The sequence below is a fragment of the Cavia porcellus genome, unplaced genomic scaffold (genome assembly GCF_034190915.1).
Source record: "Cavia porcellus strain 051 isolate PalLab524CR breed Dunkin Hartley unplaced genomic scaffold, mCavPor4.1 scaffold_8, whole genome shotgun sequence".
Lineage (NCBI taxonomy): Eukaryota > Metazoa > Chordata > Mammalia > Rodentia > Caviidae > Cavia > Cavia porcellus.
Window position 1 is genome coordinate 71,016,858 of NW_026947491.1, and position 13,791 is coordinate 71,030,648.

The 13,791-nt window shown below is 33.4% G+C and overlaps 1 protein-coding gene across 3 annotated transcripts in view; it reads left to right on the top strand.

The window, feature by feature from the left end:
* Syt1 (synaptotagmin 1) overlaps positions 1 to 13,791 on the top strand; it is a 515,260-nt gene that overhangs the window by 355,165 nt on the left and 146,304 nt on the right. For 2 of the 3 annotated variants that reach the window (XM_063255194.1, XM_003475946.5), the window contains 2 exons: positions 5,105 to 5,289; positions 11,223 to 11,345. In XM_063255194.1, coding sequence (XP_063111264.1) covers positions 5,105 to 5,289; positions 11,223 to 11,345 — 308 coding nt within the window. The remainder of the gene's footprint in view (positions 1 to 5,104; positions 5,290 to 11,222; positions 11,346 to 13,791) is intronic. The other variant, XM_063255195.1, reaches the window with a different exon arrangement.

The following is a 13,791-nucleotide window of genomic DNA, read 5'->3' on the forward strand; positions in this document are numbered from 1 at the left end:
GGTGCATAAGCCCACCGCAGTTCAAATATTGAGTAGCATTAATGGTTTCCTTTTTTAAAACAGTCACTCTACAATGGTCTCATTCACTGTGAAGATTTCATTTTTTTATTTTACAATGGCCTGTTAAAGAGAAGGACATCTGAATCATCTACTTTTAAGAAATGTCAGGACTCCTTAAATAAATCAGTTTAAAACAATTAGTTTGTGCCAAAACTCCCTGGAAGAGATGTTTTTCAATGTGTTATTTCTTCCTTTCCTATAGAAAGAATACTTACTAGTTGATTTCACAATAGATATACTCTTACAGCAGTCAGTTTATTCATAAGAGCTTTTCATTCCATTTTAAAATATACATATATGTTCTAGAAACTAAGTCATCAAATATGAGAAATAGATTGCTTTTAATAAAGGAAGACCTAATTTTTAACACCTGGGAAGTAAATAATAAAATTAAGGATTGTACAGCCTTGCTTAACACTGTATTCCAACCCTGAAGAAGATGTTATATAGTAGATACTCAATAAATATATTTGACTATTTTTCCTCATTGCTTTGCTTATGACTACTCAGAATCACAATTTTTTGTTGTATCTTGTTTTCTAACAAAAACACTCCTGTAAAAATTTGTTTCTAAATGATTCCAAATGTTTATATTGTATTTGTATTAATATCAGTATTCATATCACAATGTTAAGGAAGAAAAAAAAAGCCAAATTTTAGTTAGTGAAAACTGAATCTCACACTTAGGGAAGGGATATAATTCATGTCTTTTATTTATATGAATTTAAAATAATTATTTAAAAATAGTGCATGTTTTTATACTATCCATATAAATCACACTATGTGTTGTACCACAAACTCATCATTTCTACAGTGAGAAAGTAGAATTTTAATGAAAGTATCTATTTTTTAAAAATCTGCCACTGGTGAGAATTGACATAAACCTTAAAAAGCAATTATCATTTCAATGAAGAGAAAAAGAATAGCTTTTCAAAAAGGATGCAAAATTAGAGAGGAGATAATGACAGCCCAATGAGCAAGAGGTGGTGTGGGGGACACAGAATCAAAGTCAGGTGAGCCACCACACAGGTGATTCCGAATACTATGCACAAAATTCCTGAAAGTCTGTATTGGAAAATATTGAGAGAACACAGTGTATGGGTCAAATGGCCAGGGGAGACAATTGAAGGGAGGTTACAAGAGAGATAATGCCAGATAGACACCTTGAATATAAAAGAAGGGTAAAACACGCTAAAGAAAAAACAACAATATTTGCAATTCATTGTATTCAGTCGTAAAAATTTACCCGGTTTCAATTCCCAAAAGTAGGCAATGATAAAGCTCTGACAGAAACCATTAGTTGGTTAGGAAAAGGATTTAATGATAAGAGGACCAGAGCATAGAGCAGTGTTGAATAACTGACTTAAGCATAAAGCGTGAAAGAAAATGTCAAGCCACAGGGAGAATCCATTTCCTTGTCTTTTCTTGCTTCTGGCACCTGACTGTATTCTTCAGCTAACAAACCCTTTTGCTTCAAAATCAACTGTGTGAAATTTTAAAATCTTTCTTTCTGAAACTCCTACCTGCGTCTTTCTCTTCTAAGCAAAACCCTAGTGATTACATAACCCAGGATACGCTCTCCTTTTTAAATCCTTAATTCAGTCACATTTGTAAAGTCTTCACTATATAAGGTGACATATTCAAAACATCCAGGAAATAGGATAGAGAAATCTTTGAGGGGTCACAATATCCTGCCTACCAACAGGGCTATTAAAACATCAGAAGTTCTTGATTAACTTTTAATTCTTATGCATCAGTTTATCTTTGAGTCAAAAAATGTATGATGTTGACTTATTAAGTAGAAAATAAAAATAAAATTTTAAGAGATTTTTATCCTAGCCAGTTGTTTTCTGCTGAAAATCTTTAAATTAAATGATAAAATTCTTACTATAAAGTTTTATTTAATGATTATTGGGTATCAATAAAGAGAAGCTGAAAGTTTTTTGCCAGTAGCAATATTTTGATGAAACTATATTTTATATTGAAGAAATCACTCTTGGCAGAACCTCATACTGCTATTTAGTTGCTTCAAAAGCTTTTTAAATATAAAATGTTCTATTAGTAAGAGTTCAAAACTAAATAAGGATTTTTCCTTTGTATACATGTATAATACACATATTTTAGCCTGATAACCTAAAGACATATTTGAACGTCTCAAACTATTCAATCTACAAAATTTTTCCTCTGTGAAATTGAAATAATAAGGAACCAAATTGCTGTGCAGATTAAATAAAATAGTATATGTAGAACTGTAGCATAGTTGTTGAGCTATAATAAGTAAGACTTTAATGTATTTTTAGTCTAATCCAAAATATATTCCTTGAGATTTGCTAATATTAAAATGTATTTCAGTAAATACTGTAAATGCATATACTGTTGATGTTGTTTCTAAGAAGACCTTACTAATTTTTAAAATATTTGGTTATTCTATATAGTAAAAAATATTTAACATGGCATTCGATTTTGATAATTCCATTCTTTTACATTATTGTTGACCAATCAAGTTTTCCTCTGAGTCTACAACATATTAAGTGGTTTTTTTATTCTACCTAAACATGTGAGTAAATTGTGAGGGGAATTCTGTTTATTACATTGTTTTCAACACAATATATTTAAAATTAAATTTAAGCTATTCTGAAGATCAGCTATTCTGAAATCCAGAAGACCGAAGTGCTTTGCAAAGCCAAGCCATAGCTGGGCACAGGGACACATGTCTGTAATCCCAGCTGCTCAGGAGTTTGAAGCAGAAGAGTTGCAAGTTCCAAGCCAGGCCAGCCTGGATAAAATAGGAAATTTCAGCTGCAAAATAACATTTTAAAAGAGGTGGACATATAGTCAGTGGAACGGTGCTCGCCTAAATATATGAGGCCCTGGGTTCAGTCCCCAGTAACACAAAAACAAAAAATCACAAAGTGGAAGTTTCTTGGTAGTTTTAAATTACTTTCAAGTTGTACTGTTTCAAATTTCTTCTTGTAATCCCATGTTCTAATCTTTTTAATGGCTTCTAATTAAATAATGTTCCCTTGCTTTTACTGCTGTCTTCTTGTGAGCTTGTCAAACCTCTTTTTCTTGTCTTTTGTAATTTAAGAGAATTTTATGTAGTTCTTGGAGAGAGACTATCATAAAAGTATGACCAGCAGAATAATTTATGAGTTTCAAACTGAAGGGTCGTTATTAATGCTGTCTTGCCTAAAATGAATATACGGGTTCTCTCGTTCATGCATGGCAGGATTTTAACTAGATAAGCAGGGGTAGAGGCATTAAATTACTACAAAATTAGTGATATCACTGGTTACATGAGCTTACTTTAATTCACATTTTTCAAAAAGACATGAATTGTTTAATGAGATTAGAGAACTATAAGAAAATATGTCTTTGGGCATAGACTTCCCTATAACATTTATAAAAAATATTTCTGTGGCTGAAAACACAATGTCAGAAGTTGTGATTTCATATGTTCTTTGGTAAATATCCAGGATCCAGTCATCAGCAAAAATAATACACGGAGTGAATATTCTTCACCATGAGGTTATTAAATGCAGAGGAAAAGCAGGCAAGAATGGATTTTCTCAATTTTGAAGAGAGGTTAATTTTAAGTATTTTTACTTTATCAGAGTACTCCTGACTTGTGTTCAACAATCACTGGTACTAATGATGTTTATGTGGGTTGAAGAAAAGTACCCTTTTGCTTATCATTTCAGCACCCGATGTCTTTTTTTATTACAGCAGACAGAACTAATTACTTCTTTCTGATTAATTTCAATAGCTGTGATTTGAAGCATGAATAATTCCTTTCCAGTCAAGATGAAATCCTAAGTATTTCCATGAAACTTTCACTTTTTTTTCTAGGTGCACTATATGTGGGCTGAATCAGAAAATATATTAACTATTATAACAAATGCACAACTGAATAGAGCACTCTCAGTATATTTATTTATATGCATTAATGTATTAAGCACTGCCTGTAAATTAATGTCTCTCCTTTTCTCTAAAATCACCTCTTCTTACCCTAGAGTCTCTCAGTATTTTCACTGAACTTTTCTCAGTGTATCCATCTATTTCAGTTTATATATTCATTAGCATATATGTTTTATGTTCCCTCATATGCCCCAAGCTTAACCACTATATAGTGTTGTATGCCTTCAATATAAAGAAATGATAGCTAACAATGATAGAGGACTTGGTATGTACCAGAGGACATTATAATCTTTATAGTATATTTGCATTTTTAAATCTTTAACCCACTGAAATGGGCATCACTATAATCTTCACATTACAAGAGGAGGAACAGAAAAACCAGAACAGTTATGCAATCTGACCTGAGTCACGTGACCTCTAGTTGACCACCTCTGGTTTAACAGTTTATGAAAGCATAGCCATTCCCTACCCCTGGACACCCCCAGTGGGAACATCTTCCCATGAAAGCCTTTTAGAGGACTAAGTACTTATTCCAAACTTTCACTATTGTTTGGATTTTACCTTTGGTTTTCTGTGTGGTTAAATATTTCTATCATACCATAATATATGAATATAACAGTTGCTGTAATTTGTCTATGAAATACTAATATTTATTAAGTTTTTACAGTGCCAAGCACTACATCTTACTATTCAATTCTTAAAGGTTGTGTGAGAATCATCACCACTTCATAGACAAGGAAGTTGATGTTCAGACAGGTTAGGTGACATGTGCAGGGTCTCACAGTGAGTAATTGGTAGAGCCTGGATTTAAACGCAAAGATCAAACACCAGAGTTATGCTCTGAATAAAAGAGGTGAATTAATGGACATTTTGCTCAGAGCATCTGGGAAAGCAATTGGAGGAGATGACATTTGACATATGTGGGAAGGCAAACCAGAAAAGACAAGAACAACACTTCAGGCTGGGGAACGATGTGGATAAAATACTACAGAACAGTCTACCTGGAGTACCAGAAGTGCTCGATAACTACAATGAAGGGGCCAGGGCCCTTCTGGGGCACTAGGTAAAAGGCTTCACTCGTCTCGTGTTTTCTTACGAATGTCCATGTGCATTTGTTTTCTTTCAGTGCCACCGTGGGCCTTAATTGCCATAGCCATAGTTGCGGTCCTTTTAGTCCTGACCTGCTGCTTTTGTATCTGTAAGAAATGTTTGTTCAAAAAGAAAAACAAGAAGAAGGGAAAGGAAAAGGGAGGAAAGAATGCCATTAACATGAAAGATGTGAAAGACTTAGGGAAGACCATGAAAGATCAGGTAATGTACACATCGCTTATTTATGCTTGGGTTGTTTTGTAGAAAATTAATATGTTAACAATGTATTGCTTAATGCCAGATACTTACAGGAATAAATAGCCTGCAGCTACAAGTCATTACCGTGGAGATGCTTTTTGGAATCCCCTTAGTCGTGCAGACATGTGGCAGGGCTTTGCAGCCTTCTGAGCATACTCTCAGGAGGATGGCACCTACCCTTCATGCGCCCAGCAGAATACAGTGTTCACCTGGGCATTTTTATTTCATCTGTTTAGTCCATCCTGACTGTGTGTAGTTTCAAAAATTAAGTACCCAGTGCTTTCCCTTTTGGGCAGGGGCTCCTTTTGACTTTTTCAGCATTCACAGTCACTGTTAAGTAACTGACTTTTGTAATCATTCATCAGGCTTGATGGATACTATTATTCCTACATCCAGCCAGCCCAGCCTGTAGATATCAGGAGTAATGAGTTATACAGCAGAAGGGGAGGAAGAGCTAGTACTTCAGAACAGGACAGAGCCTGAAGACAAAATTCTTACTTCCTCACATAGAGACCATAATTAAATCCATAACACTCATTATAAAATGCACCTGGCTGGTTATCTTCCTATCTTAGGAAGCTACTTGGATATGCTTTATGTTGCCATCTATTTTTAACTATTTAACTGAATAATTTTGCTTAAGTTTACTATTAATAACAACTACCAAATGCCTCTTCACTTGGGGGATAATATTCATTTTGCATATTCCTAAAGGACATTTAATTCATATGAATATGAATGTAGAGTTTGTTTCAAAGAAATAAACTTCACAGTCATCAGTAGTTCCCACCAGAAAATTCAGAAGTTCTATTGATTCCCAAATAACATACACAGACAGCTTTATCAGGCCATCTCACAATACAAGTTGCTATTAATTGAACCTGAAAATAAGTGAGTCTCCTGACGAGCAATGTACGCATTTTAAGTACATCTACATAGCTGCCAGTGAGCCACACACTCAGAGCCCTGAGCCCTACTTTGCAATTGAAGTTTTAGACTCCTCTCAGTATTTGTGAACAAGAGTTTCACAATGGTTCGTTTTTTCTCCCTGTGCCTTTGCTTAGTTTCAGAGCTGTGGGATAGATGTTAAGAGGTGACATGCTCATAGAGCTTTGGCCTCCAAGTAGCAAGAGTTCAATTTTTCTGACAATCCCTTATCATTGTCACAAAAGCTCATATACATATACTCAGCTACAAATGTGCAGTAAGGATTTTTCTTTTTGTTCAATTTATTAAGTGGTAACTAAAACTTGAAACATGTCTTGCTTTATTTCAACAGTTTCTAAAGCAAGCAGGATTGGGTACAGATGTCTTTAAAATGTCTTTAAAGATTTTATTGAGGAATTAAATACTGAAATAACATCCTAGATGGACATAGTCTGAAAAATATTTATATTATTTTAGCAATATCTATGAAAATAATAGTTTATGTATATAATACTGTTATTATCATAATTGCCTAAAACTCTAACATAGTTTTTCTATATCCCAGAAATAGCAATTAGAAGCACTGAATAATGTTAATTGATAACTATAGCATTTACTCCTAGAGTAAGAAATCTATATTTTAACCCATGAAATTTGTTCTATATGACACAATATTGTAATGTGTAGCATACAAGTGGTTACCCCTGTTATGACCTGGATAAATGACCAAAAACTCAAACATACAACTGATGATGGATCATTTTTGATCAGTCACCTAGTCCTTTAGATGGAGAATAGCAGAGAAAAATAAATGATTCAAATCAATAAGTACTTATTATAGTTTATAACAAGCTATGCTATTGCAAAGTAATACCACGGAAAAAGTATTTTTAATTATATTAAGTGGATCAGTTTATCTAGGACTTTAAGTCTTATATTTAATATATGAACAACTAAATATACAAACTGAAATATCTGAACAAGTGAAAACAGGCCACATTGATAAACAACTGTACAACATAGCTTATGCTACTGTCCCAGTACAACAGTAACTAATAATGGCTTCTAACAGTTTATGAGGAGGAAGACTAAAGAGGAGGAGTAAGATATGCAGGTTTCAGGAGAAAGAATGATATGTTACATGGTTATCATCACACGATCAAATTCAAACCAGCATAAGCACAAATTAAAATTATTTTAAATAATTATCTTTTCAAGGAATTTTAAGCAGGATACTGAAGCGAACATGAGGAAGAGAAAAATAGTTTATTCCTCTCACATTCAAAAACAGGACAGAGAGGAGACAGGTGTTAGATAAAACTTTATAAATTACTACTAGGCTAGGATTTAGGCTCTAGGGCAATCAATTAGTTTTTCCCATTTTAATTCATATCAAACTCACAAAAATTCAGACTTCATTGCTGATGGTTATATGTTCCTGTGGTTAGGTTTTGTACGAAAGGAAGAATTTTAATAGATTCAGCAGTGACTAGAAGGTAACCCTAGATAGTATGTTTATGTTCCACAAGGCACATATCTAAGGATTCTTTTTAATGCCTTGAAACTTGAGAACACTAAACTTAAACACAGAGGACATGACAACTTGTAGAATGATACATCTGGAAAGGTCATTTCTCCATGGTTTTCACTAATGTGTGTGGATGTTTTAATTTTTTATTTCTTCCTTCTGTGTTCTCCTTATCTGTGTTGTGTCTCATGACTGTTCTGGACTGTCCCTTGCGGTAGGTTTCCTCTGCTACTTAGACATCCCTAGTCAAGCTGAGATACATTTAGTAGCCTGGCAGCTGGCTCCACGGCCGAGGGCACATTGCTCTGACGCACATCAAGAGGCTGAACTAAACTGATTGTTTTTAAAGATAAAGTGTTGCCATTTTAAATATCCTCAACATAGATTACTACAACAGTATTAGAAAGCTCAAGTTTTAAATTGATGGACACAAAAAATTATATCCTTGTATAACTTTTTTAGTATGTTTTATGAAATCCTAATCTGGACAATGTACTCAGAATCAACAATTGCTCCTTCTGATGCTTGCAAACTAAACACTTTTTGAATGTCCAAGTAAACCATAAGAGTATGCATAAAAACTTTGAAATTAAAAATAATACGAAATTCCCAGAACAACTTCTGGTACTGCATTTTACTAAGCCTCAGAACTGCAAGATTTGCAAGGTTTTTTATATAGATTTTGCTCCATGGGGGATAAAATATTATAATGTGTACTGATTTCATAGTTCTGAATTTAAATGTGATGGTAGGGGAAATGTTTTGCTTAAGCTTTGCCTTTGGGATAGGAATAGACTTAAACACTCCGATGATGAACAGTAATACTGAGAAATTATTTTTAAAATTTAGTCCTTTTTCATGCAGAATAATTGCAGAGGTGGTTCTGCAGTTTCTAGTCCTGAAAAGCCCTTAGAAAGAAAACTTACTATCTCAATTATTTCAAACTGCACTGGACCAAAGCATGATATATAAACGGTCAGTTCTAAAGAGACTTTTGAAAAAGTGCTTTAATTCATAAATTTCATTGTGCTCATAGAGTAATATGTAGATTTTGCAGACCAAAGTATGCATTAAGTAGTTGCTGTTATTTTAAAACATGAATATGTTACAAAGAGCCAAATTACCTCAACTACAGTTTTCTAAGCACATCTTCTGTGACAGCACCAGACTTACGCACAGCTAAGGTTTACAAAGGAAATGGAAACCTATAGCCTAAAGTTTCCTAATTAAATATAATAGTCTTGTCATTTCACTCGCACGGATTCCATTTAGTGAGCCCCTCATCTCTCAAATTAAAAAGGTTAATACAAATTTTTAAAATAATTATGTTGTTTCCTGCCTTTGGCTAATAAACTAACATTTTAACACTCAAAGAAACATTCAAATATAAACTTTCTAAATTACATGCTGTGTGGCTAAACAAGTTTAAAAAGATTTCTACACAGATATATATTTATAAATGATAATTTTTAGTTTCCTAAACTTTTGAAGGGTTCCACAGAAATTTCAGGAAACCTGAAAGAGGAGAGATCGCTGTCAACAGCTCAACCTTCTGTTTATATGATCTTCCCAACAGAAACTAGAAGTAAAGAATTCTAGTAATCTGTGATGAAATCAACGCTCAATTTTTTAAAATCACATTGAGATTAGCTGAGAGAAGCCAAAATCTGGTAAACTCAAGAACTCAGGGTGCCATTTTGTAAACCATCATATGAGTGAGTGAAGAAAGGATCTCACTTTTGAGAATAATGAGCAGAACAGAGAAAAAAGACCTGTAGTATGGGAAATGAGAGATATCAAGATGAGACTGCCACGGGCTGAGTAAAGCCTAGTTATGCTTTTTGCATTTGAGTCCTATAAGAATTCTCAAATTCACTTGGAGAGTGATAGTAGTTAAGATTCCTCTGCTTTGTCAGACTTGTAAGACAGTCTGCCGTGCATATATATTATCTTGATTCCTATATACAGGATCTTGAGTTACATATATGTATATATATATACACACGTATACTCCCACACAAAACAAGGAAAATACCAGAACCAAGAACTAGGGAACAGTATTTGCTATGTATATAATCATAACACACAAAAATATAAATAGCCTGACAAACAATAAGAAATAAACACAATAAAAAATATACCAAAGGACACACGGGTAGTTCCCAAAAGATAAAAATATAAGTAGATAATATAAAGATACTTAATATTTTAAGCTATACTAGTGATCAAGGAAATGTAACTTTCAATAATTCTAAATTGAATTCTAAATTGTAAAATTTTAAGTAACTTTCATGTGTAAATATGTACTTGTTCTAATTTCTTTGAAGCAATAAATTGCATGTTAAAAGTTTCAAATAGTAGGGGCTGGGGATTTAGCTCAGCGGCATAAGCATCTGTCTTGCAAGCAGGCGGTTGTGAGTTTGATCCCTGGTACCGATAAAAAAAAAAAAAGTTTCAAATAGTAAAAAATTTTATATCCTTTAATATCTTGGCAAAATGATGAAAATGTTATATATTTAGATTCTTAAAAGAGGAGCATTTGAATATATTTTATGAAATAATGAGCTTTCTAGTATTTCAAATTGTAATTCACTTAAATTTTATAATTCTAAAAATTATCTAATTGGTAAGATTGAGTTTTGAGAATTCAGTACCACGAGTTGTTTGTTCCTTAATAAAGAATGAATTTCCAAACCAATTCGAGTTTTTGACAAAAGTGCAAACATAACTCCTTTTATCTCTCTATGTCAGACTTGTAAATCAATTTAATTCAGCCAGCCTAGCTTTCTGTGGAGCTGTTATAAAAATAAGATGGTAAACTTCAACCGGAAGTAGAACTTTCCTCTAAATATGCATTTGCTGGTAGCATGTTTTGGGTTTTTTTTTTTTTTTTTCATCTTTTTCCTTAGCCATGACAAATGTATATGGGAAACCCAAGGAATTAAAATTTTCTGAGGCTCATTTGAATACCTGTTTTCATAGAGAAAATAAGGCAATAAAAGACTATGCCTTTTCTGGAAATTACTCCACTGCATGTAACAATGCTGTTGTAAATGATGCCAACATCTCTTTAAACTATAAGAATGTGAAACCTGGCCTGGTAAATAGCATGTTTGCCACACTAGAGAAAGAAAGCAGTTTATCAAGGCCAAATGTAACATCAAGTTGACATTTTCTTTGCAACAATTTTACATTTATTGCTTGCAATCTTCTGAGGGGCTTTTTCCATTGCTTTCATGTTGCTTGCTGATTGGGGAAAAAATTCCGTGCACTAATGGAATTTAAAAAATATGTAAGCAGCAAATGTGAATGTGTGTCAGACAGAAAAAAAATCTTAGTGCTTGCTTCTGACAGCTTGGAGGTACTACTCTCGGGCCAGTTTAACTTGGAACTTGACACAAATTCAACTGATTTCACATAGAATCCCTTTTTCTACTCATAGGCACTCAAGGATGATGATGCTGAAACTGGATTGACTGATGGAGAAGAAAAAGAAGAACCCAAAGAGGAGGAGAAACTGGGAAAGCTTCAGTATTCACTGGATTACGATTTCCAGAATAACCAGGTCTGGGGGGAACGTCTTCTAATTCCATTACACTTTCAGAAATTACCACGTAGAATTGAAGCAAGATACTTCTTAAAACATTTCATTTGCTGCAGATGGAAAATGCAATTATCAAAACTATTGATGAAATAATTTCTAACTACAGGCAGTCCTCTACTTGCTAATTTAACTTCTGGTAATTAGAATTCATAGTATTCAAATGATTACATCTACTTGTGGCACTTACAGTAGGCAGGCAGAATACAAATTAACTTGAAGCAGTCAGCCAGCTCCTGAGAACTCCCCACAGGTCCTTCAGCCTGAGATGGAAAAATCTTCCATGGACCTGATGGATTCAGATCCAAATAGGGCTATGGGCCTTTGAGTTCAGCTACCACTCAAACAAAAAAAAAAATTAAAAAGGAAAAAAACCAGAAAACCCAAGAAGCAAACAGTCAAAAACAACAAAAGCAAAAGCAAAATGACAACAACAAAAAACATTATTGATAAAGGATTTCAAAATAAGATGATAGGAATTTATCAGTGGTTCTTATACTGCATATTGTTATTCAAGCCAAATTTTTAAGAAATAATGTGACAGTTCCATAAGAAATCAAAAATGAAAATTAATGATGGTCTATGAGTTTAAGAGCAAAAATGTCTATCACATAAGGTGAATACTGGTACTAATAACAGCCATGTTAAAAAAAAAAAATCAGAAGACAAACAACTTTTTAATGCCCATGCATACTGCCCCAAAATGACAGGTAACCAAAGAAGACTACAAAACAGAAATTCCTGGGGCCGGGGATTTAGCTCAGCAGCCTGCCTGGCAAGCACAAGGTCATGAGTTCAATCACTAGTACTGAAAAAACAAAGAAAGAAAGAAATACCTAATTTTCTTGGAAAGTGGTAGAGTGCCATTTAGCTGAATAACCTTAGCTATCTTTTATGAACTCCTGTTATTGAGGTTGTTTAAAGACAACTGTTAAAAATGTCCCTCTAAAATTCTTCTGGGATCTATGATATTGATGAAGATGTCTCTGTACCTTCTGAATTATTAGACAAATTCATCAACTAAATCATCTACGCAGAATCGTCTATGTTCAAAATCAAGTTAAGAATGCTTAGGTCAGGGCTGGGGATTTAGCTCAGTGGCATAAGTGCCTGCCTTACAAGCAGGCAGTTGTGAGTTTGATCCCTGGTACTGGTAAAAATGAAAAAGACCAAAAAAGAATAAAAAAAAAAAAAAAAAGAATGCTTAGGTCCCCAGTGATGGGAAAGCTTTTAGAGCTTTTAATGATAACAAAGAGCAGGCTGTGGAACACACTGCCATAGGTTCACCTCCACTGACCTAGGATATAACCCTTCTCCAACTACAGGAGTTTAAATCCCTGCAATTCATTTTGCTTCCCTTGTTTTCAGTGAAAAGGATCTATACTATAAATACAATCACTACCAGCACAACATGTGCTAATGATAGTTTGATGAACAATGAATGATGAATCAGTCAAATACTAATCCTCAACTTTGATGACTAATGTCCAAAGTCAGAGCTCTAAATAGTTTGTTTAGTAATGCAAAGTTTGTTTAGAAAATTGTCAAATAATGTCTTTTACTTTTGACATTTCAGAGGGTTCTCCATGAAGAATATAGGATAGGACAAGGTCATTATTCCTAGAAGTCTGAGTATCAGTTCATAGGTATGGATTTATAAGTGTAAATTAATATAAATTTATAGACCTATGACTTAGAGCAATTAAATATATGAGGTCATTTTTATCATTTATACCAAAATGTACTTAGCATTTCTTGCATAAAATTTGCTTCATATATATATATATATATATCTCCAATGGATTTTCCTAACTTATTCTCTATATTTCTTCTCAGTACAAATCTGGTGGTATCCTATCCCAATTAGTCCTTTTTTTTTCTACTGGGAATCAAACTCATGACCTCATGCTTGCCAGGCAGACACTGTGCCACTGAGCTATATCCCCGGCAGATTAGTCATAATTTCAAAACTTCAAGGTTGGCTTTAATTACTGTAAGCATCATTTCATTCAGCAGTAGAATTTTTAAGAAAATAACTAGCACTGAATTTTTTCTTAATCATATAGGAGCATATTTACTATTCCTTTTTAAATAAAAAGTAAATCTAAACATATTTTGTTCTGATAATCTAAAAGATTCTCCCCAATGAAATTTTTTAACTCTGCATTTATTTTTCCAAATGTTCTTAGCTAATTTGATTTATAAAATGATTCCTAGATATCAAAGAAGATAAATTTTGAGGAAATTTACAGATAAAACTGTAATCAACTTTGTTTACATCCCTAAAATACTCAAGTGGAAAACCTTTTGTGGAGAAGATAAATGTGATCATTTTTAGGCAGGAGTCAAAAAAAAGTTGGAAAAAACCCTGTCCCTTCTTAACAAAATAATTCAAAAATCTAAAATGATC